The following is a 25051-nucleotide window of genomic DNA, read 5'->3' as shown; positions in this document are numbered from 1 at the left end:
TTGAACAAAACAAACTTTATTACACTCTGAACAACCAACAGGTCTCTCCTGCTCATCACCACCCTACTCTTGCATTGGGCTGTTCATGGCCACAGCCTTATAGAGTGGTGCTTAGCGCCCCTGCAGGTAACCTCGGGTACTGCACCCGTAGAACCTTCCAGATACCACACACTCACAATGAAATGTTTTTTACTACATATTCCACCAGTTCTGTCAACATCCCGTCCAGCGATTCCATGCCGACCTTACAGTGCACTGTCCGGTGCAGCTTCACCCCCAATGATGGACGCTGCATTTTAAGCACATCTCATTGTATAATTCCCAGAGAAAAGCCGAACCAACCTTACTTCACGTACATGATTGCATTTTGGAACATTAACTGCAGTTAATTTACACACACACAGATTGTGCGGAATCAATGAGTAATCCTGGTGCTGGCTAAATTTTTAATTAAATAATTAAAATGAACATTTTAAAACGGTATTTTGAGGTGATTCCATTTCTGTTGGTTTAATTTTTTATGAACATTTGACATGATTGAGACAACTGTGCAATAAAATAAGAAAAACAGTAAAGAAAAAATGCAGCCAGTGATGCCGGTAACGCGGTTACTTAGTAACGCGTTACTTAGTAACGCGTTACTCTAATCTGACCACTTTTTTTAGTAACGAGTAATCTAACGCGTTAATCTTTCTAAATCAGTAATCAGATTAAAGTTACTTCTCCATGTCACTGTGCGTTACTATTATTTTTCATTGTGGGTCGATAGCAGCATTAAACTTGGTCTGTGGGCAGGAGGTCGGGGTTCGACTGAACTGCCCACTTTAAGTGAGCTGTGAGCTTTTCATCCACGGTTTTTTGCAGCTGCTCGACTCGTCCTCACCTCTTAAAGCGCGGTGATCAGCACACCTGCACTGAGCTTTACAAAGACATTTTTATACTTTTTTTTCCTCCTTTATTTAGAGCTGAGCTGAGCCGCTCTGTATCTGCACGTTAAAACAGCTGATCCTCTGCGACGTGTCAACAACTAACACTATTTTCCACTCAAATGCACCTAAACTCTCTTTCTGAGGACCACATGATGTGAAAACACAATAAAACTTTCTTACCTGTAAATCTGGTCACGTTTTCTGCATAAATAAATGTTATCCATTCTTTGTGCTCAAACGCCAAAGCAGGGGCGAATCCAGATGGAATGGGGGCGTGGGGGAGGGATGTGCCCCCCACAACACCCCTAGATTAAAGGTCCAGTTTTGAAGCCTTTTTTTACTACAACTACTAATACTACTTAAAATAATATTAATTTCTACAAGTAAAATATTTAGAGAGAATTTAAATGTTAGAAAAATGCTAGAATGAATTTAATAGTTACATTTATAAACAATGTAGGTTCGAAATTGCAAGTTTTACTGTTACAGTGCTGTCAACAGTTAAATATGAGGTCAAGAAAGAGGTCTTTATTTTACTTTTTATAAAACAAGTATTTATTTTCATTGAAGTCAAGAAAGGGTGACTATAAAATGAGTTTTGGCAAAACAGGTATCATTGTCATGTTGAGGTGGCAGAGGGTTGTTGTCGGCAGCTGGGAAAAGTAACTAAAAAAGTAACTAGTAATCTAACTTAGTTACTTTTACAATTGAGTAATCAGTAATCAGTAATTGGATTACTTTTTCAAAGTAACTGTGGCAACACTGCTGTCTAGCAGGCATCATCTTTCCTCACGCCTAAACCAATAGAAATGTTGCTTTCATGAGAAATTGTTGTGCCAGCAAAAATGTACTGGGAAGTGTCATTGCAAAATGTTTTGGATGTGGAGAGAATGTGCGCACATTTTATTATATTGTGCGCTCGTTTTGTTATATTGTGTGCACGTTTTATTATATTGTGCGCACATTTTATTATATTGTGTGCACGTTTTATATTGTGCGTTCGTTTTGTTATACTGTGTGCTCGTTTTGTTATATTGTGCACACGTTTTATTATATTGTGCGCACATTTTATTATATTGTGCGCACATTTTATTATATTGTGTGCACATTTTATTATATTGTGTGCACGTTTTATTATATTGTGCGTTTGTTTTGTTATACTGTGCGTTTGTTTTGTTATACTGTGTGCTCGTTTTGTTATATTGTGCACACGTTTTATTATATTGTGCGCACGTTTTAAGCATCGTTTGAGTAAAACAAAGGCATGATCTACTTAAACGTGGCCACAATTTGTAAAACGTGCACTCAATTACTCAATATTTGTTGTGTGGGCCGCTGAAGAGGAGGTACTGCTGGCCCACCACCACCAGTCGGCACCCTGCTTGGAGTGCGGGCTTCAAGCATGAGAGGGCGCCGAGACAACAGAGAGTGACAGCTGTCACTCATTTACACCAGCTGTCACCAATCACCACCTTCCCTACAAAAGCCGGATTATTACTCCACCTCCTCGCCGAGAAATCAGCTACCGTTTAAGGTAATTCTCTGCAAGTCATACTTTTTGAGACTAATTATTGTTCTGTGTGCAGCCGTATTCCTGGAGTCTGTCATAATTGGATTGGCGTGCAGTGAGAGTCTGCGACGTCTTCGCCTCTCACTCCATCCAAGGAGCAACTGTCAGGAGCTGCACGGGTGATTCTTTATCAGAGGTGGAGGTTTTCCCTCCCTGAAGAATTGTGGGTGAAGGATTACTGGGTGTGTGGATACACACTCACCATTAACTGTTTTCATCTTCTGCCAGCAGTACCAGGGTCTGCAACAGAAGACGGTGACCACCTGGCGACTCAGGACTTGGTGGCTCCGGTGTTCTTCAGGCCGTTGGTGGTGGAAGCTGTGTGGGTCCCGGCTCTTCGATCGCCAGAGGTCTCCTATCTTCGAGCCTGCCCGCACGTCACCTTGTGTTTAATTGGCATTATATATTTTTTGTCTGTATCCAGTTGTGCGTTTCGCAACATTAAATTGTTACTCTTTGTCTTATCCATTGTCCGTTCATTTGCGGCCCCTGTTGCGGGTCCGTGTTACGACACCTTCCCAACAATATTGTCTTGACACATAAATGTTGGCTATTCGCCAACAAACCAGGAGACAGTGGAATACATTTCCCCATTAGAAATGGATCTGGTCAGGGTATATCATCATGGTTTGGGCGCACAAGAACATATAGAGCTATCCATCATGGCATCATCTGGAGTTTAAGCACATTAAAAAGGATGCTGATGGCGAATCGTCTCCCCCTCATGAGTATGACAGTTTAGCTCATATTATGGAGTTCATTTTGAACGAAAGCAAAACATGCACTCGTTTTATTAATTCGAGGGCTCGATTAAAGGAAAACGTGCGCACATTTTATTAATTCGGGGGCTCGATTAAAGGTAAATGTGCACACGAATTATCACGGTCAAGAAAACGTGCGCACGTTTTATTAATTTGAGAGCATGTTTTATTAATTCGTGGGCTCAATTAAAGGAAAACGTGCGCACAAATTATCATGGCCAGAAAAAAAAAATCACTTTAATTATCGTGGCCAGAAAAAAAAATATCACTTTAAGTGACCTCTCCCGGGTTCCGTAACTTTCTAATTAGCTAAAAAAAGAAAGAAAAATAGGGTCTGTCAGGTAACCGGAAAGGAACAACTTTTTAAATTTATTATTTACTGGCCTAAACCAGGGCGACACTAAGTTCTATAGCTCTTTATGACATCATAATGCAAGATGAGTTTGAATCAAATGCAAGGTGCCAAAATATTTCATTCTGTCAGTTGGGGGAGTGAAAATAGGCCACAATTACAAATAAATTAGTGAAGTTGTCCAATGGCAGCCTTATGTAATGAGACTTGTTCCATGAGGACAGGCTGGTTTGTCCCGAAACTGGATGTGGATTGTCAAAAGAAGCAAATATACTGAGATGTTTTTTTTTCCTTTTTGACAGTCTGAGTAGGAACTCGGATGCAGTATGCTGCTGTCATTGTTGCCATATTAAGAGTCAGCTCACACCAATTACAATGTCAGATATCGATGCTGAGATTTATGCTCGGAGTCACGATAGTGGAAGTTAAAGTCCAAACTACTTCCACCAGCCAACAAACAGTCTGCAACATCTGGATCCTGGTCACAGTGCATTTAATGACAGACACGTTTATGACACACATGATCTCCAGATTTTTTTTTTTTAATGTCTGTGCATCAAATACTCATTAATGGCCACCTAGATCTGAATGTTCACCAAAAATACTGGTTTTTCCTCATATAAACACCAACATGTCCACCAGGCTTCACTCCTTAAAGCTTAAAGATGTAGGATTTAGGGGTGTTTCTCCACACAAATGGAATAAAGCATTAATAACCATCTGTTCATTTTGTGTATAATTATCTGCAACAACAAACTGATGTGTTTTCATGGGCTTAGAATGAGCTCTTCATATCCACATGGGACAACATTCCATCATGTTGCACCTCCAAAAATGGAACAACTTAGTCCATGTTTTAAATTTTGCAGCACAATCAGAAAAAAAATTCAGTCTTCCATCTTCAACCTCACCACTAGATGGCACTAAACCCCACACATTGCAGCTTTAAAGCTCGTGACTTTCTTGTGATTTTAACATCATAGAGTACAATACAGTTTTATGCAGTAATATTCTTTTAAAAAATAACGTGAACAAGATCACTTTCATTTCATTCTACACCATGCTGGTGAATTGGATTGAATGAGCTAAAGGCACATAATGATATTTTCCTTATTATTTACTTGAGTGCTGTGTAAACTAAAAAGAATTTAAAATAAATAAAGTCCTTTGAGACAGAGGGGTATTTCCACTCTTCTGTTGGTATTTTTCATTTTTTTTTTTTTATGGTGTCAAGACAACAAAGGAATTGCTCTTTCTCTGGATTCCGTTTCTGATGATGACAGAAGCTTCAACACCATAAAAAACAAACAAACCACAAACTGTCTGCAAGGCTACAACATATCACCAGCCAGAAAATTTGTTTGGACTTGTAATTTGAGTGAGCTGACACTTTATCAAAATATTCAATTCTAGTGCATCTTCTTTTTTTTAGTGCTTTCAAGTAATATAATTGAAAATTGAGGCTAAAGAACCATTTTAGACAGACTGTTCTGTAACACTGCTGGCAGCTTTAAAAGCCTGAGAGACATCAGGAATTAATTAAAGTTGGTCTGAACAATGTTTGTCTGCCCAAAACTGAAGATGTAACAATGGACCTGCCTAAAATCAGACTACGGGGATTTATGCTGTTGTTATTATGCTGTTATTATTTAAATTATTAACAGATGGTGCAAACATTATAAATATTCATCTGCATGAATCTGCAGGAGAGTGAATGTAGGTGAGCCTGCATGACGGCTTGCATACAAGTGTGTGTGTGCGTGTGTGCAAACTGTACATAGGGTTGGCTGAGAAGGTCATAGGACAGGAATTTTATTTATTAGTAGTTACATGTACACAAACACATGTAGACAAACAAACACACTCACACCCGTAAACACACCTATGGATAATTTTTTTTAGGTTTCCAATATATATATATATATATATATATATATATATATATATATAGACCTAGTATGTAATCTAAGTAGATTAGTATTTCAATGACAATCATGGTGAAATGGTACAAGAATACTTTTAATAACGTAGGTTACATTTGTTTTATATGTGTTTGCATGTGTGCCTGTAGGTTCTCGGACTACAGAGATAAGTCCTCAAGGCTCTCCTACCCTTGGCCAGCAGAGTAGTACAAGTGAGGATATTTGGGTGTTACGCAAACCTCTGGCAGGTACAATCAAAAATTTGTGTGTTGGGAAAACCATATGCTGTTACGCATAGACAATTTAAAGGCATTTTACCTTAATAAATTGTAGCACCACCAGAGTAGCTTGACACAAACACTAGTCTAGACTAGACCATCACTTCCACTTTTTTATTTTTAATGAATTTGCAAAAAAAAAAAAAAAATATCCTGTTGCCATTATGGGGTGTTGTGAGTAGAATTTTGAAGGAAATAATAAATGAACTTCTTTTTGGAATATGACTGTAACATAATAAAATGTGGAATACTTTCCTGATGCATTATATGTGTTCCTTGTCAAGACAACAACAAAATGAAAATGTGATTTGGCGAGTATCCATATTGTATTCCGAGTTGATCTGTTTTGGAATGCAGAAGTTTCCAACATGTGTTTTCCAAATGTACTCATCTTGAATGCAGCGTTGATCAGGGAAACACAAAACAGGTGCGTCAGATCAGACAATGTGGATATCCCGAGGTAAAAACCCGAGCCAAGAGTGGTGATCGCAAAACATGGCATCATGAAAAAACATTTGCAGAAAACATACACAATCTCTCCACTCATGACTGTCATGTTCCTTTTATTTGTCACCTATTTCTTTGTTTGTTTGTTTTTTAGAGTGTACACTATAACCTATAATGTGTATGCACGTGCAGGAGGAGAGCGCAGCGGCAGCGTGGGCAGCATCGGCAGCGTTCGGTCATCAAGTAGCATGCAGAGCTCTGGCAACACACACGTTCTGACTACACCTGCACCCAGTCCGCACCCTGCACTCACGCCAGGCGTGAACACGCACGGCCTCAATGCTCCAGGTCTGCACGCACAAGCAGAAGGGGTCAAGGTGAGGCCTCCGTCGTACATTTATCTGTGTGTTTATCGCAGGTTACTACCAGATATGCACACAAAAATAAAATCAAATACATAGCTTGTTTTCTGATTACATTTTCAGGAAATATTTGTTCCGAAATGCAAGTGATCTCTTGTGTAGTCTTTACATGACGATGAACCGAAGCGCGTTCAGCAGCTGGCACTGTCTGACACTGTTCGGAATAAAAAGGTTGTTGTTAAAGGACATGTGACATCCATTTAGACGAGGTCAGATTATTGAGAGGGGTGTGGCCAGCAGCAGCTCCTTTACATTTAAAGTGACGGGCACAAAAAGAGGTTGTAGATTTTTTGGTTGATTTCCATCAAATATGGCCATCAGGTATTGCGAAGGCTTTGCGTCTATATAACAATAAGCCAAGATAAATGCTCTTACATTACCGCTGCAGAGCTGTCATCTGTTTAAAAATATATATTTATTCAGGCATTTTGTGGTAAATGACATTTATTGGTACACACAGGTCATAGAACAGACTCTATGTGCTCTTAGTCCACTGAGCTGAGTCAGATGGCAGTGCTGGGATCTGAATGATTACAGTAAATGTTTCATGTGGAGTGTGTGTTTGGTGTTTTAGCTCCTGGCCACTGTGCTGTCCCAGTCAGTCAAAGCCAAGGAACATCTCCTGGAGCAGTCGCAGTCTGTGGAACAGTCGGCGAGTAAGCACACAAACACTACACAAAGGTTTTGGGGGTTTTTTCCAGAAGCAATTTCTTTAGGTTTTACCTTTTTATCTGTGTATTTAGTATTTCTGTATTTGTGCGAGTATCTTAGTAATTTTTACAACAGTGTCTTTATATAAGAACGGTCTTCATAACAGTTAATACAAACCGTTTCTTAACCATTTCATGTGAAATAACTGCAAAATTAAGATAGTAACTAAAATAAATTATAATATATTGTACAAATGTAAAATGTTATTTCATTTGAGATTAGCAAATAACTGCAAATCCGTTTTAAGGAAGAAGTGGAAACACTGTTTCAACTGAACTGAAAAGCCCTTTCAAGTGATCGGACTCTCACAAGCGACCACCAGGTGGCACTTCAAGGAGCACATGTGGTACCCCTACCATAGTTTAAGATGTTTACATTCTAGGAACGTAATATGAGGAGAACAAATTAAACCACCATAAAAAATCATCACAGTTGCAGTTATGTTTAAAATATACTAGTGCAGTGCCCGTAGGACGTTTGTATTCCAATACAAAATTGGGGGCTAAAACATTAACCAAAAATCACCAGAAAATCACCAGATAAATACCACCACCTGACCAATTGAATTCGAAATAAAGTGTTGTGAAATGCCATCACCAGAATTCAGTGCTGTCAAATGCGACCAGTTGTAATATAAATAATAAAAATCATAACCAATGAATATACCTGTACAGTATTTAGCACAGTGCTTTAATTTTCCCTCAAAATATTTTATTTTACAAAGTATATTTCGTCATTTTTAAATGGTTTATCTATTAAAGAGTGAAAACTGAAGGAAATTGATTGTAAGGCCTGAAAGAAGTTTCTGTAGGAAGTATTTTAGCCATAAGGTCAAGTAAGAGGAGGAAGTGTTGGCTTTTTAAATACTTGAAAGACACTGGACTCGAAGAGAGGATTTAGTACTGCTATAACGGACTGATGCAGAAGGTGGCAGCAATGCAACAATAGGGATGCTGCCTGCCATTAAATGCCACAGAAGAAGAAAGGGTGCGCTTGATTTTATCCATATATATATATATATATATATATATATATATATACATATACACACACAGTAGTGTTCAGAATAATATTGTGCAATGTGACTAAAAAGATTAATCCAGGTTTTGAGTATATTTCTTAGTGTTACATGGGAAACAAGGTACCAGTAGATTCAGTAGATTCTCACAAATCCAACAAGACCAAGCATTCATGATATGCACACTCTTAAGGCTATGAAATTGGGCTATTAGTAAAAAAAAAAAAGTAGAAAATGGGGTGTTCATAATAATAGTAGCATCTGCTGTTGACGCTACAAACTCAAAACTATTATGTTCAAACTGCTTTTTTAGCAATCCTGTGAATCACTAAACTAGTATTTAGTTGTATAACCACAGTTTTTCATGATTTCTTCACATCTGCGAGGGATTAAATTTGTTGGCTTGGAACCAAGATTTTGCTCGGTTACTAGTGTGCTTGGGGTCATTGTCTTGTTGAAACACCCATTTCAAGGGCATGTCCTCTTCAGCATAAGGCAGCATGACCTCTTCAAGTATTTTGAAATATCCAAACTGATACCTGGTATGCGATATATAGGCCCAACACCATAGTAGGAGAAACATGCCCATATCATGATGCTTGCACCACCATGCTTCACTGTCTTTACTGTGAACTGTGGCTTGAATTCAGAGTTTGGGGGTCGTCTCACAAACTGTCTGCGGCCCTTGGACCCAAAAAGAACAATTTTACTCTCATCAGTCCACAAAATATTCCTCCATTTCTCTTTAGGCCAGTTGATGCATTCTTTGGCAAATTGTAACCTCTTCTGCACATGTCTTTTATTTAACAGAGGGACTTTGCAGGGGATTCTTGCAAATAAATTAGCTTCACACAGGCGTCTTCTAACTGTCACAGCACTTACAGGTAACTCCAGACTGTCTTTGATCATCCTGGAGCTGATCAATGGGTGAGCCTTTGCCATTCTGGTTATTCTTCTATCCATTTTGATGGTTGTTTTCCATTTTCTTCCACACGTCTCTGGTTTTTTGTCCATTTTAAAGCATTGGAGATCATTGTAGATGAACAGCCTATAATTTTTTGCACCTGCGTATAAGTTTTCCCCTCTCCAATCAACTTTTTAATCAAACTACGCTGTTCTTCTGAACAATGTCTTGAACGTCCCATTTTCCTCAGGCTTTCAAAGAGAAAAGCATGTTCAACAGGTGCTGGCTTCATCCTTAAATAGGGGACACCTGATTCACACCTGTTTGTTCCACAAAATTGACAAACTCACTGACTGAATGCCACACTACTGTTATTGTGAACCCCCCCTTTTCTACTTTTTTTTACTAATAGCCCAATTTCATAGCCTTAAGAGTGTGAATATCATGAATGCTTGGTCTTGTTGGATTTGTGAGAATCTACTGAATCTACTGGTACCTTGTTTCCCATGTAACAATAAGAAATATACTCAAAACCTGGATTAATCTTTTAGTCACATAGCACTACTATTATTCTGAACACTACTGTGTATTTATTTATTTATTTATTAAGTTAGCTGTTTTAGATGAAGAAATAAACTGAATATGGAAACAAATTTTGATGGAAATCCATATACAAACATCTTGGAAGTAGTAATGTTACAATGTCAAAATAAATGTTTAACGTCAAAATAAAGGTTTTGAAAATTAATCTCCAAAATTTTCATAATAAAGGATGCACATCATCATGCCATGCGCAAGCCATATCCGAAAGCTGAGGTCGACCTGAGAAACACTCAGAGAGATGTGCAAGCCACATACCCACACACAGACATTTCTTGCTTTATAGATAAATAGATATATAAATGAATGAAAATAGGAGGTGAAAATTCAAAAAGACATTCCTAAAGTCTGAAGATACAAGGTAAAATATTTACAAGGATGCATGATGTGTAAAATTATATTTTCAAAGTCTTTTTTCCCCTCTGATTCCTTTTTCATCTCACTGTCATCTTTTCTTGAAGGTTCTTCTAGTTCTGCAGTTCATGAACAACGATCCTTTGAGAAGAAAGCAGAGGAGGATGATGGGAAAGTGAGTTTTTGGATGACTGATTCATTCTGTTACCATTTTTTCTTCTGAACGAGTTTAAGCAAAATACGTTGACCACAGTGGGGTAAAGTGTGCACGGTGAGGGTGGTGACACACCTGAATAGGTGCTGTCCAATGCTGCCCCCAGAGGAGAGGCACACCACTACAATCTGTGATGAGGATGTCACCATGGAGACAAGGGAGAGTGACAGACACATGGAGGATTTGATTGCTGTCTTGCCTTCTGTCTCTCCACCCGCCGCCTGCCCTCACACCGCACTGACACATCGTGTGCACACACAATGCCACGCAGGCAGGGACCACACACCACCGGCAACCAGGAGAAAGGATCGGTCTGTCACTGCAGAGAAAAACAGCATCGCCAAAGATGTCAAAGCATCGGTCTGTCACTCACCAGGATGTTGATTCAGAACTTTCTGCAGCACAAAAAGTCATTCGCATCATATACACTCAATAAATCACTTCTCTCTCTCACACACACACACACACACACAGACAAAAACAATTTACACGCAGAGGAGCCTCGATTCAGTCGAACAGCAATTTGGTTCGGATTTATTCTTTCTTCAAATCGATGCGTTATATTTCATTTTTACTCACAATTCAATCCAGTGTGATTGAGCTCCATAATATGCTCACGTCTCTGTGGACGAATATCTTCACAATGATCGGTTTGAAAAATTAAATCCAAATGACAGCTGCCAGGTATTGGATTTGATGGAGGACTTTGATAATTGGAATATCAAAATAAAAAAAAGGAAAAAGAAACACTACTCTGTGGTCTAGAAAGAAGACGGTGGTGTTTGTGTTCTTGAAGCGCACACAAGTGTCTTATGCTTGCGTCCTGGACAGCAGGCCGCAGTGCTCTGTGTTCTTGAAGCGCACACAAGTGTCTTATGCTTGCGTCCTGGAGAGCAGGCCGCAGTGCTCTGTGTTCTTGAAGCACACACGTGTGTCTTATGCTTGTGTCCTGGACAGCAGACCGCAGTGCTCTGTGTTCTTGAAGCACACACGTGTGTCTTATGCTTGCGTCCTGGACAGCAGGCCGCAGTGCTCTGTGTTCTTGAAGCGCACACAAGTGTCTTATGCTTGCGTCCTGGAGAGCAGGCCGCAGTGCTCTGTGTTCTTGAAGCACACACGTGTGTCTTATGCTTGCGTCCTGGACAGCAGACCACAGTGCACTGTGTTCTTGAAGCGCACACAAGTGTCTTATGCTTGTGTCCTGGACAGCAGACCGCAGTGCTCTGTGTTCTTGAAGCGAACACAAGTGTTTTATGCCTGTGTCCTGGAGAGCAGACCACAGTGCTCCGTGTTCTTGAAGCACGCAGGAGTGTTTTATGCCTTTGTCCTGGACAGCAGGCTGCAGTGCTCCATGTTCTTGAAGCACACACAAGTGTTTTATGCCTTTGTCCTGGACAGCAGGCTGCAGTGCTCCGTGTTCTTGAAGCACGCAGGAATGTTTTATGCTTGCGTCCTGGACAGGAGACCGCAGTGCTCCGTGTTCTTGAAGCACACACGTGTTTTATGCTTGCGTCCTGGACAGCAGGCCGCAGTGCTCTGTGTTCTTGAAGCACACACAAGTGTTTTATGCCTGTGTCCTGGAGAGCAGACCACAGTGCTCCGTGTTCTTGAAGCACACACAAGCGTTTTATGCCTGTGTCCTGGAGAGCAGACCGCAGTGCTCTGTGTTCTTGAAGCACACACAAGTGTTTTATACCTGTGTCCTGGAGAGCAGGCCGCAGTGCTCCGTGTTCTTGAAGCACACACAAGTGTTTTATGCCTTTGTCCTGGACAGCAGGCCGCAGTGCTCCGTGTTCTTGAAGCACGCAGGAGTGTTTTATGCCTTTGTCCTGGACAGCAGGCTGCAGTGCTCCATGTTCTTGAAGCACACACAAGTGTTTTATGCCTTTGTCCTGGACAGCAGGCTGCAGTGCTCCGTGTTCTTGAAGCACGCAGGAGTGTTTTATGCTTGCGTCCTGGACAGCAGGCTGCAGTGCTCCATGTTCTTGAAGCACACAAATGTTTTATGCTTGCGTCCTGGACAGGAGACCGCAGTGCTCCGTGTTCTTGAAGCACACACGTGTTTTATGCTTGCGTCCTGGACAGCAGGCCGCAGTGCTCTGTGTTCTTGAAGCACACACAAGTGTTTTATGCCTGTGTCCTGGAGAGCAGACCACAGTGCTCCGTGTTCTTGAAGCACACACAAGCGTTTTATGCCTGTGTCCTGGAGAGCAGACCGCAGTGCTCTGTGTTCTTGAAGCACACACAAGTGTTTTATACCTGTGTCCTGGAGAGCAGGCCGCAGTGCTCCGTGTTCTTGAAGCACACACAAGTGTTTTATGCCTTTGTCCTGGACAGCAGGCCGCAGTGCTCCGTGTTCTTGAAGCACGCAGGAGTGTTTTATGCCTTTGTCCTGGACAGCAGGCTGCAGTGCTCCGTGTTCTTGAAGCACACAAATGTTTTATGCTTGCGTCCTGGACAGGAGACCGCAGTGCTCTGTGTTCTTGAAGGACACACATGTTTTATGCTTGCGTCCTGGACAGCAGGCCGCAGTGCTCCATGTTCTTGAAGCACACACAAGTGTTTTATACCTGTGTCCTGGAGAGCAGACCGCAGTGCTCTGTGTTCTTGAAGCACACACAAGTGTTTTATACCTGTGTCCTGGAGAGCAGGCCGCAGTGCTCCGTGTTCTTGAAGCACACACAAGTGTTTTATGCCTTTGTCCTGGACAGCAGGCCGCAGTGCTCCGTGTTCTTGAAGCACGCAGGAGTGTTTTATGCCTTTGTCCTGGACAGCAGGCTGCAGTGCTCCATGTTCTTGAAGCACACACAAGTGTTTTATGCCTTTGTCCTGGACAGCAGGCTGCAGTGCTCCGTGTTCTTGAAGCACGCAGGAGTGTTTTATGCTTGCGTCCTGGACAGCAGGCTGCAGTGCTCCATGTTCTTGAAGCACACAAATGTTTTATGCTTGCGTCCTGGACAGGAGACCGCAGTGCTCCGTGTTCTTGAAGCACACACGTGTTTTATGCTTGCGTCCTGGACAGCAGGCCGCAGTGCTCTGTGTTCTTGAAGCACACACAAGTGTTTTATGCCTGTGTCCTGGAGAGCAGACCACAGTGCTCCGTGTTCTTGAAGCACACACAAGCGTTTTATGCCTGTGTCCTGGAGAGCAGACCGCAGTGCTCTGTGTTCTTGAAGCACACACAAGTGTTTTATACCTGTGTCCTGGAGAGCAGGCCGCAGTGCTCCGTGTTCTTGAAGCACACACAAGTGTTTTATGCCTTTGTCCTGGACAGCAGGCCGCAGTGCTCCGTGTTCTTGAAGCACGCAGGAGTGTTTTATGCCTTTGTCCTGGACAGCAGGCTGCAGTGCTCCGTGTTCTTGAAGCACACAAATGTTTTATGCTTGCGTCCTGGACAGGAGACCGCAGTGCTCTGTGTTCTTGAAGGACACACATGTTTTATGCTTGCGTCCTGGACAGCAGGCCGCAGTGCTCCATGTTCTTGAAGCACACACAAGTGTTTTATGCCTGTGTCCTGGACAGCAGACCACAGTGCACTGTGTTCTTGAAGCACACACAAGTGTTTTATGCTTGCGTCCTGGACAGCAGGCCGCAGTGCTCCATGTTCTTGAAGCACACACAAGTGTTTTATGCCTGTGTCCTGGACAGCAGACCACAGTGCACTGTGTTCTTGAAGCGCACACAAGTGTTTTATGCTTGTGTCCTGGAGAGCAGGCCGCAGTGCTCCGTGTTCTTGAAGCACGCAGGAGTGTTTTATGCCTTTGTCCTGGACAGCAGGCCACAGTGCTCCGTGTTCTTGAAGCACACACAAGTGTTTTATGCTTGCGTCCTGGACAGCAGGCTGCAGTGCTCCGTGTTCTTGAAGCACACAAATGTTTTATGCTTGCGTCCTGGACAGCAGGCTGCAGTGCTCCATGTTCTTGAAGCACACACAAGTGTTTTATGCTTGCGTCCTGGACAGCAGACCGCAGTGCTCCGTGTTCTTGAAGCATGCAAGAGTGTCTTATGCCTGTGTCCTCAACAGGAGCCCGCAGTGCTCTGTGTTCTTGAAGCACGCAAGAGTGTTTTATGCTTGCGTCCTGGACAGCAGTCTGCAGTGCCCCATGTTCTTGAAGCATGCAAGAGTGTTTTATGCCTTTGTCCTGGATAGCAGGCCGCAGTGCTCCATGTTCTTGAAGCACACACGTGTTTTATGCCTTTGTCCTGGACAGCAGGCCGCAGTGCTCCGTGTTCTTGAAGCACGCAGGAGTGTTTTATGCCTTTGTCCTGGACAGCAGGCTGCAGTGCTCCGTGTTCTTGAAGCACACAAATGTTTTATGCTTGCGTCCTGGACAGGAGACCGCAGTGCTCCGTGTTCTTGAAGGACACACGTGTTTTATGCTTGCGTCCTGGACAGCAGGCCGCAGTGCTCCATGTTCTTGAAGCACACACAAGTGTTTTATGCTTGTGTCCTGGAGAGAGAGCAGGCCGCAGTGCTCCGTGTTCTTGAAGCACACACAAGTGTTTTATGCCTGTGTCCTGGAGAGCAGACCACAGTGCTCTGTGTTCTTGAAGCACACACAAGTGTTTTATGCTTGTGTCCTGGACAGAAGACCACAGTGCTCCGTGTTCTTGAAGCACGCAGGAGTGTTTTATGCCTTTGTCCTGGACAGCAGGCCACAGTGCTCCGTGTTCTTGAAGCACACAAATGTTTTATGCTTGCGTCCTGGACAGCAGGCTGCAGTGCTCCATGTTCTTGAAGCACACACAAGTGTTTTATGCTTGCGTCCTGGACAGCAGACCGCAGTGCTCCGTGTTCTTGAAGCATGCAAGAGTGTCTTATGCCTGTGTCCTCAACAGGAGCCCGCAGTGCTCTGTGTTCTTGAAGCACACAAGAGTGTTTTATGCTTGCGTCCTGGACAGCAGGCTGCAGTGCCCCATGTTCTTGAAGCATGCAAGAGTGTTTTATGCCTTTGTCCTGGATAGCAGGCCGCAGTGCTCCATGTTCTTGAAGCACACACAAGTGTTTTATGCCTTTGTCCTGGACAGCAGGCCGCAGTGCTCCGTGTTCTTGAAGCACGCAGGAGTGTTTTATGCCTTTGTCCTGGACAGCAGGCTGCAGTGCTCCGTGTTCTTGAAGCACACAAATGTTTTATGCTTGCGTCCTGGACAGGAGACCGCAGTGCTCCGTGTTCTTGAAGGACACACGTGTTTTATGCTTGCGTCCTGGACAGCAGGCCGCAGTGCTCCATGTTCTTGAAGCACACAAGTGTTTATGCTTGCGTCCTGGACAGCAGGCCGCAGTGCTCCATGTTCTTGAAGCACACACAAGTGTTTTATGCCTGTGTCCTGGACAGCAGACCACAGTGCACTGTGTTCTTGAAGTGCACACAAGTGTTTTATGCCTGTGTCCTGGAGAGCAGACCACAGTGCTCTGTGTTCTTGAAGCACACACAAGTGTTTTATGCCTTTGTCCTGGACAGCAGGCCACAGTGCTCCGTGTTCTTGAAGCACACACAAGTGTTTTATGCTTGCGTCCTGGACAGCAGGCTGCAGTGCTCCGTGTTCTTGAAGCACACAAATGTTTTATGCTTGCGTCCTGGACAGCAGACCGCAGTGCTCCGTGTTCTTGAAGCATGCAAGAGTGTCTTATGCCTGTGTCCTCAACAGGAGCCCGCAGTGCTCTGTGTTCTTGAAGCACGCAAGAGTGTTTTATGCTTGCGTCCTGGACAGCAGGCTGCAGTGCCCCATGTTCTTGAAGCATGCAAGAGTGTTTTATGCTTGCGTCCTGGACAGCAGGCCGCAGTGCTCCATGTTCTTGAAGCACACAAATGTTTTATGCTTGCGTCCTGGACAGCAGACCACAGTGCTCCGTGTTCTTGAAGCACGCAGGAGTGTTTTATGCCTTTGTCCTGGACAGCAGGCCACAGTGCTCCGTGTTCTTGAAGCACACACAAGTGTTTTATGCTTGCGTCCTGGACAGCAGGCTGCAGTGCTCCGTGTTCTTGAAGCACACAAATGTTTTATGCTTGCATCCTGGACAGCAGGCTGCAGTGCTCCGTGTTCTTGAAGCACACACAAGTGTTTTATGCTTGCGTCCTGGACAGCAGACCGCAGTGCTCCGTGTTCTTGAAGCATGCAAGAGTGTCTTATGCCTGTGTCCTCAACAGGAGCCCGCAGTGCTCTGTGTTCTTGAAGCACGCAAGAGTGTTTTATGCTTGCGTCCTGGACAGCAGGCTGCAGTGCCCCATGTTCTTGAAGCATGCAAGAGTGTTTTATGCCTTTGTCCTGGATAGCAGGCCCCAGTGCTCCATGTTCTTGAAGCACACACGTGTTTTATGCCTTTGTCCTGGACAGCAGGCCGCAGTGCTCCGTGTTCTTGAAGCACACAGGAGTGTTTTATGCCTTTGTCCTGGACAGCAGGCTGCAGTGCTCCGTGTTCTTGAAGCACACAAATGTTTTATGCTTGCGTCCTGGACAGGAGACCGCAGTGCTCCGTGTTCTTGAAGGACACACGTGTTTTATGCTTGCGTCCTGGACAGCAGGCCGCAGTGCTCCATGTTCTTGAAGCACACACAAGTGTTTTATGCTTGTGTCCTGGAGAGCAGGCCGCAGTGCTCCGTGTTCTTGAAGCACACACAAGTGTTTTATGCCTGTGTCCTGGAGAGCAGACCACAGTGCTCTGTGTTCTTGAAGCACAGACAAGTGTTTTATGCTTGTGTCCTGGACAGCAGACCACAGTGCTCCGTGTTCTTGAAGCACGCAGGAGTGTTTTATGCCTTTGTCCTGGACAGCAGGCCACAGTGCTCCGTGTTCTTGAAGCACACAAATGTTTTATGCTTGCGTCCTGGACAGCAGGCTGCAGTGCTCCATGTTCTTGAAGCACACACAAGTGTTTTATGCTTGCGTCCTGGACAGCAGACCGCAGTGCTCCGTGTTCTTGAAGCATGCAAGAGTGTCTTATGCCTGTGTCCTCAACAGGAGCCCGCAGTGCTCTGTGTTCTTGAAGCACACAAGAGTGTTTTATGCTTGCGTCCTGGACAGCAGGCTGCAGTGCCCCATGTTCTTGAAGCATGCAAGAGTGTTTTATGCCTTTGTCCTGGATAGCAGGCCGCAGTGCTCCATGTTCTTGAAGCACACACAAGTGTTTTATGCCTTTGTCCTGGACAGCAGGCCGCAGTGCTCCGTGTTCTTGAAGCACGCAGGAGTGTTTTATGCCTTTGTCCTGGACAGCAGGCTGCAGTGCTCCGTGTTCTTGAAGCACACAAATGTTTTATGCTTGCGTCCTGGACAGGAGACCGCAGTGCTCCGTGTTCTTGAAGGACACACGTGTTTTATGCTTGCGTCCTGGACAGCAGGCCGCAGTGCTCCATGTTCTTGAAGCACACACGTGTTTTATGCTTGCGTCCTGGACAGCAGGCCGCAGTGCTCCATGTTCTTGAAGCACACACAAGTGTTTTATGCCTGTGTCCTGGACAGCAGACCACAGTGCACTGTGTTCTTGAAGCGCACACAAGTGTTTTATGCTTGTGTCCTGGAGAGCAGGCCGCAGTGCTCCGTGTTCTTGAAGCACACACAAGTGTTTTATGCCTGTGTCCTGGAGAGCAGACCACAGTGCTCTGTGTTCTTGAAGCACACACAAGTGTTTTATGCTTGTGTCCTGGACAGCAGACCACAGTGCTCCGTGTTCTTGAAGCACGCAGGAGTGTTTTATGCCTTTGTCCTGGACAGCAGGCCACAGTGCTCCGTGTTCTTGAAGCACACACAAGTGTTTTATGCTTGCGTCCTGGACAGCAGGCTGCAGTGCTCCGTGTTCTTGAAGCACACAAATGTTTTATGCTTGCGTCCTGGACAGCAGGCTGCAGTGCTCCATGTTCTTGAAGCACACACAAGTGTTTTATGCTTGCGTCCTGGACAGCAGACCGCAGTGCTCCGTGTTCTTGAAGCATGCAAGAGTGTCTTATGCCTGTGTCCTCAACAGGAGCCCGCAGTGCTCTGTGTTCTTGAAGCACGCAAGAGTGTTTTATGCTTGCGTCCTGGACAGCAGGCTGCAGTGCCCCATGTTCTTGAAGCATGCAAGAGTGTTTTATGCCTTTGTCCTGGATAGCAGGCCGCAGTGCTCCATGTTCTTGAAGCACACACAAGTGTTTTATGCCTTTGTCCTGGACAGCAGGCCGCAGTGCTCCGTGTTCTTGAAGCACGCAGGAGTGTTTTATGCCTTTGTCCTGGACAGCAGGCTGCAGTGCTCCGTGTTCTTGAAGCACACAAATGTTTTATGCTTGCGTCCTGGACAGGAGACCGCAGTGCTCCGTGTTCTTGAAGGACACACGTGTTTTATGCTTGCGTCCTGGACAGCAGGCCGCAGTGCTCCATGTTCTTGAAGCACACACAAGTGTTTTATGCTTGCGTCCTGGACAGCAGGCCGCAGTGCTCCATGTTCTTGAAGCACACACAAGTGTTTTATGCCTGTGTCCTGGACAGCAGACCACAGTGCACTGTGTTCTTGAAGCGCACACAAGTGTTTTATGCTTGTGTCCTGGAGAGCAGGCCGCAGTGCTCCGTGTTCTTGAAGCACACACAAGTGTTTTATGCCTGTGTCCTGGAGAGCAGACCACAGTGCTCTGTGTTCTTGAAGCACACACAAGTGTTTTATGCTTGTGTCCTGGAGAGCAGGCCACAGTGCTCCGTGTTCTTGAAGCACGCAGGAGTGTTTTATGCCTTTGTCCTGGACAGCAGGCCACAGTGCTCCGTGTTCTTGAAGCACACACAAGTGTTTTATGCTTGCGTCCTGGACAGCAGGCTGCAGTGCTCCGTGTTCTTGAAGCACACAAATGTTTTATGCTTGCGTCCTGGACAGCAGGCTGCAGTGCTCCATGTTCTTGAAGCACACACAAGTGTTTTATGCTTGCGTCCTGGACAGCAGGCTGCAGTGCTCCGTGTTCTTGAAGCACACAAATGTTTTATGCTTGCGTCCTGGACAGCAGGCTGCAGTGCTCCATGTTCTTGAAGCACACACAAGTGTTTTATGCTTGCGTCCTGGACAGCAGACCGCAGTGCTCCGTGTTCTTGAAGCATGCAAGAGTGTCTTATGCCTGTGTCCTCAACAGGAGCCCGCAGTGCTCTGTGTTCTTGAAGCATGCAAGAGTGTTTTATGCTTGCGTCCTGGACAGCAGGCTGCAGTGCCCCATGTTCTTGAAGCATGCAAGAGTGTTTTATGCCTTTGTCCTGGATAGCAGGCCGCAGTGCTCCATGTTCTTGAAGCACACACAAGTGTTTTATGCCTTTGTCCTGGACAGCAGGCCGCAGTGCTCCGTGTTCTTGAAGCACGCAGGAGTGTTTTATGCCTTTGTCCTGGACAGCAGGCTGCAGTGCTCCGTGTTCTTGAAGCACACAAATGTTTTATGCTTGCGTCCTGGACAGGAGACCGCAGTGCTCCGTGTTCTTGAAGGACACACGTGTTTTATGCTTGCGTCCTGGACAGCAGGCCGCAGTGCTCCATGTTCTTGAAGCACACACGTGTTTTATGCTTGCGTCCTGGACAGCAGGCCGCAGTGCTCCATGTTCTTGAAGCACACACAAGTGTTTTATGCCTGTGTCCTGGACAGCAGACCACAGTGCACTGTGTTCTTGAAGCGCACACAAGTGTTTTATGCTTGCGTCCTGGACAGCAGGCTGCAGTGCTCCATGTTCTTGAAGCACACACAAGTGTTTTATGCTTGCGTCCTGGACAGCAGACCGCAGTGCTCCATGTTCTTGAAGCATGCAAGAGTGTCTTATGCCTGTGTCGTCAACAGGAGCCCGCAGTGCTCTGTGTTCTTGAAGCACGCAAGAGTGTTTTATGCTTGCGTCCTGGACAGCAGGCTGCAGTGCCCCATGTTCTTGAAGCATGCAAGAGTGTTTTATGCTTGCGTCCTGGACAGCAGGCCGCAGTGCTCCATGTTCTTGAAGCACACACAAGTGTTTTATGCCTGTGTCCTGGACAGCAGACCACAGTGCTCCATGTTCTTGAAGCACACACAAGTGTTTTATGCTTGCGTCCTGGACAGCAGGCTGCAGTGCTCCGTGTTCTTGACGCACACAAATGTTTTATGCTTGCGTCCTGGACAGCAGGCTGCAGTGCTCCGTGTTCTTTAAGCACACACAAGTGTTTTATGCTTGCGTCCTGGACAGCAGACCGCAGTGCTCCGTGTTCTTGAAGCATGCAAGAGTGTCTTATGCCTGTGTCCTCAACAGGAGCCCGCAGTGCTCTGTGTTCTTGAAGCACGCAAGGGTATTTTATGCTTGCGTCCTGGACAGCAGGCTGCAGTGCCCCATGTTCTTGAAGCATGCAAGAGTGTTTTATGCTTGCGTCCTGGACAGCAGGCCGCAGTGCTCCGTGTTCTTGAAGCATGCAAGAGTGTCTTATGCCTGTGTCCTCGACAGGAGCCCGCAGTGCTCTGTGTTCTTGAAGCACACAAGAGTGTTTTATGCCTGTGTCCTGGACAGCAGGCTGTACTGTTCTGTGTTCTTGAAATACCCATGGGTGTTTTATGCCTGTGTTCTGTACAGCAGGCTGTAGTGCTCTGTGTTCTTGAAGCATGCAAGAGTGTATATTCTAGACTAAGGCACTGGTGCTCACAGATACGTTTTACACAGACAGATACACACAGATACGTTTTATGTCTGTGTTCTGGAAAGCAGGCTATAGTAAGTACTTTAAGAAGAAGAAGCATGAAATACTGGTTTATTATTTTTCGTCTAGTAACAGGCAGCTATGTTTTCCATCTTTGACAGAGAAAACAGACAGCATTGCTTTATATTCCAGAATCAGGAAGGGTTGTTATATCATATTACTACATGTGTTCCAGAATAAGGCAGTGGCATTCTGCTGCTATCAAATAGCAATCAGACAACAGCTCTTTGTAGTCTTGAGCAGGAGGTACTATTTTGTTTTATGCATATCAGAAGCAAACAGTTATGTTTTCATCTGTTCTAGAAAGCATAGAGAAAGGCTGTGTGCCCTGGGATCAGGTGCTGCTGGTTTGTGTTGTGTGTTGTAAAACGTGCAGTAGTGTTTTACACTTGTGTCCAAGAAAGCAGACATGTCCTTATTGTTCCAGTTGTTCTTTGCTTTCTAAAAATAAAACTAACAAAAGAACACAAGTCAGTAGTGCTTTATGGTCTGTAAACCTGCAATTCTGTTTTTCAATGAGTGGTCTAGAAGCAGAAAGCTGTGTTCTGGAAATAGGCTGTGCTACTTTGTGTCTGTGGATGGAGACGAGGTTGGCATTCCAGGTCTGTGTTCTAGTGATCTAGAATCAAGCAATGCTGTTTTGTGTTGCTGGGAACAAACAATAATGTGCTTCTGTCATGGGATCCAGAAAAAGGCAGTGATTTTTTTTTTTCCCTAGAATTAGCCTGTGCTGATTTGGATCTCTAGAATCAGACAAGAGGCTGACACTGCTGTTCTAAATTCTGGTCTAGAAGTGAGCAGTGCTGTTTTGTGTTGTGATTTGGTAGCAGGAAATTGTGTATTCATGTCATGTGATTTAGAAGCAGGCAGTGGTATTTTTATGTTGTAAAAGTAGGCAGTGCCATTTTGTGTTCCTAAAAGCTGACTAGACTGTTTTCTAGAGGCTGGTAGTACTATTGTGTTGAAGAATTAATCATTAGTATTTTGTGTTCTAGAAACAGGCTACAAGTAGGCTGTACTGTATTGTGATAAAAGGAGATGACTGTCATGTTGTGTTCCAGAGGGTAGCAGTACTGTTTTGTTATAGAAGCAGATATTGGTATTTTGTGTGCTGTGTTCTTGAAGTAGGCAGTGATATTTTTGTTCTAGATGTAGGCTGTGCTGTTTTGTGTTAATAGGAGGTAATTGTCCTGTTTTCTAGAGGCTAGCAGGACTGTTATGTTCTAGAAGCAGATATTAGTATTTTGTGTTCCGTCTTCTAGATGTACACAGTCATATTTTCTGTTCTAGATGTAGGCTGTACTGCTTTATGAAAACGGGCACTATTACCATGTTGTTTTATAGAGACAGGCAGTACTGTTATGCACTAGAAGCAGATATTAGTATTTTGTGTTCTGTGTTCTGGAAGTAGGCAACAATATTTAAGTTCTAGAAGTAGGATTTTGTGTTTTGTGATAATAGGAGCTGATTGTCATGTTTTCAAGAGGCTAGCAGTACTGTTTTGTTCTAGAAGCAGATATTAATATTTTGTGTTCTTGAAGTGGGCAGTGGTATTTTTGATCTAGACATAGGCTGTGCTGTTTTATGAAAACAGAAGCCATTACCATGTTGTTTTCTAGACACGCAGTACTGTTGTGCTCTAGAAGCAGATATTAGTATTTTGTGCTCTGTGTTCTAGATGTAGGCAGCAATATTTTAAGTTCTAGAAGTAGGATGTACTGTTTTGTGATCATAGGAACTGATCGCCATGAGTTCAATAGGGTAGTGATACCGTTTTGTTCTAGAAGCAGATATTAGTATTTTGTGTTCCATGTTCTCAAAGCAGTAGGTGTTTTTTGTTCTAGAAGTAGGCTGTGCTGTTTGTAATCCTAGAAGCTGATTGTTGAGATGTTTTCTAGAGGCTGGCAGTACTGTTGTGTTCTAGAAGCAGACAGTAGTATTTTGTGTTCTGTGTTCTAGAAGCAGGCAGTAGTGGCGTGGCTGGGTGAGTTTCAGCTGCAGTTCTACACCACCCACTTCCTCACCGCGGGATATGATCTAGACACCATTAGCTGCATGACCTCTGAGGTAAGGTCATGATCCCCTGATCCTATCACGACCTGCCCCTTGTCTGTCAAGGCTCCGCCCAGCACAGCTCTCAAATCAGCTCCCTACTGGCCTGGACGATGTCATCATGACCCTCCTGTATCTGTCACATGACCCTGTGTGAGTCCCTGAGCCTCAGCCAGTCACTTCTCATACTCCGTCTGCTTCATTTACATGCCAGAGTTCACACGTGGCTGCGTGTGCCAGCTGTAAATACTATTGCTTGCTCCTTCAGTGTGTTTGTGCCATTGTTTGTGTGTATGTGTGTGCACAGTGAAGCAAACACGGTGGTATGAGGTAACCCTCCCAGAGGGCAGGGGGCAACTCACCAGAGATTAGCCAAAGAAGAATATTGCTGAAGGCACATCATGTACAGCTCACGTACAAATGTCAGATGTTTGCATAAAGTTTAATTTCCATTATTTAAAAAAAAAAAAACACCTATAGTGTGTGCATGTGTGCTTTGCATTGAAGGACCTCACGGCTATAGGGGTCATGAAGCCTGGACATCGCAAGAAGTTAACATCAGAGATCAGCAAGATGCCGTCCATGGGCTGGCTGCCAGACCACAAGCCTGTAAGAGTCTCACGTGCACGATATAAAACTAGAGCGTGTGACTTGAAGATGTGAAAGTTGTAAACATGCTGTGAACACTGTGCTGCCTCTCTCTCTGTGTTTGTACGTTACGTATTTGTTTAGGCCAATCTGGCAGACTGGTTGTCTCAGCTAGGCCTTAGTCAGTACTACCAAGTTCTGGTCCAGAACGGATACGAAAACATCGACTTTGTGTCCGATATCAGTCTTGAAGACCTACAAGAAATCGGCATTACTAAGCTCGGTACGACAAATCCACCTAATTTTAACAGCATTATTATTGTTATTTGTTTTTCTGGTGTGATGGGTTGTTGCCAGGTTTTACAAAAAACAACTTTTGCAAGAACATGCAGAGGAGACTGACAGGTGAGGAATAAAATAATGCATTTTTTGGTGTGGATCTGCAAAAAAGAGGTGGAGGCAGGAAATGCAGAATAAATAAATCAATTTATTTATGAAGAAAAATTATTTTTACTCAAAGCCATCAAATATGGCCATCAGGTATTGCAAAAGCTTTGCGTCTGTCTGTCTGTGTTCAGAATAAGTCCAGTCCTATTACTGCCAGTCTTGAAATTCACAGGGAACATTCTTGGGACACAGACCTTGTACAAGTTCAAAGTTGGCTAACCTTGACCTATTTTAAGAGGTTAAAAAGGTCACATTCTGTTTCAATCTGTTCCGTTTGTTTATTTATTTGCTTGTTTTATTTTGTTTTCTTTTGGGGTTTTTTTTTTGAGTGGCGGGGGTGACAGCCAATCAGAGTAGTGCTGCACCGTGACGTCAGTGGCTGGTCTCTCCAAAACGCCTGTGTTTTGTGTGTTTATATACGTTTCTCATATATACGTAATGTAAAAGCTAGTGAGAAATAAACACTTCTAAAACTGAAAACACTGTTTTTGGAACCTAATAACACCTCTGAACTTATTTATAAGACATTTCGCAGATATTAGCGTGGTGATGTCACAGGCTGGTCTAGCAAGCTGCAAAACTCCATTTTGTTTGTGTGTAAATATAACCTCTTTGTAATATATTATGTGAATGCTAGTATACAAATAACGAATGTTTATGAGTTCAGTGGTACGAATATTTCATGAGGTGAAAGATGGAACATACCATTCAACGAGACAAAGCTGAATTGAATGGTACGTTCCAGCTTTCACGGAATTAAATATTCGTTCCATTGAAAGAATGTAAAAACATTTATTATTTGTTTTATATAACGGCTAAAATAGATCCTTG

The 25051-nt window shown here is 44.1% G+C and overlaps 1 protein-coding gene across 3 annotated transcripts in view; it reads left to right on the top strand.

Moving 5' to 3' along the window:
- Positions 1-25051, top strand: part of si:dkeyp-9d4.3 (caskin-1) — a 92431-nt gene that overhangs the window by 53189 nt on the left and 14191 nt on the right. For 2 of the 3 annotated variants that reach the window (XM_034188936.1, XM_034188938.1), the window contains 7 exons: positions 5684-5782; positions 6452-6636; positions 7256-7337; positions 10376-10443; positions 23093-23200; positions 23693-23794; positions 23918-24056. In XM_034188936.1, the coding sequence (XP_034044827.1) occupies positions 5684-5782; positions 6452-6636; positions 7256-7337; positions 10376-10443; positions 23093-23200; positions 23693-23794; positions 23918-24056 (783 nt within the window). The remainder of the gene's footprint in view (positions 1-5683; positions 5783-6451; positions 6637-7255; positions 7338-10375; positions 10444-23092; positions 23201-23692; positions 23795-23917; positions 24057-25051) is intronic. The other variant, XM_034188937.1, reaches the window with a different exon arrangement.

Source organism: Thalassophryne amazonica, chromosome 15, assembly GCF_902500255.1.
Source record: "Thalassophryne amazonica chromosome 15, fThaAma1.1, whole genome shotgun sequence".
Classification (NCBI taxonomy): Eukaryota; Metazoa; Chordata; class Actinopteri; order Batrachoidiformes; family Batrachoididae; genus Thalassophryne; species Thalassophryne amazonica.
Note: the sequence above shows the minus strand (reverse complement) of the source record. Positions and strands in the feature narration are given on the sequence as shown.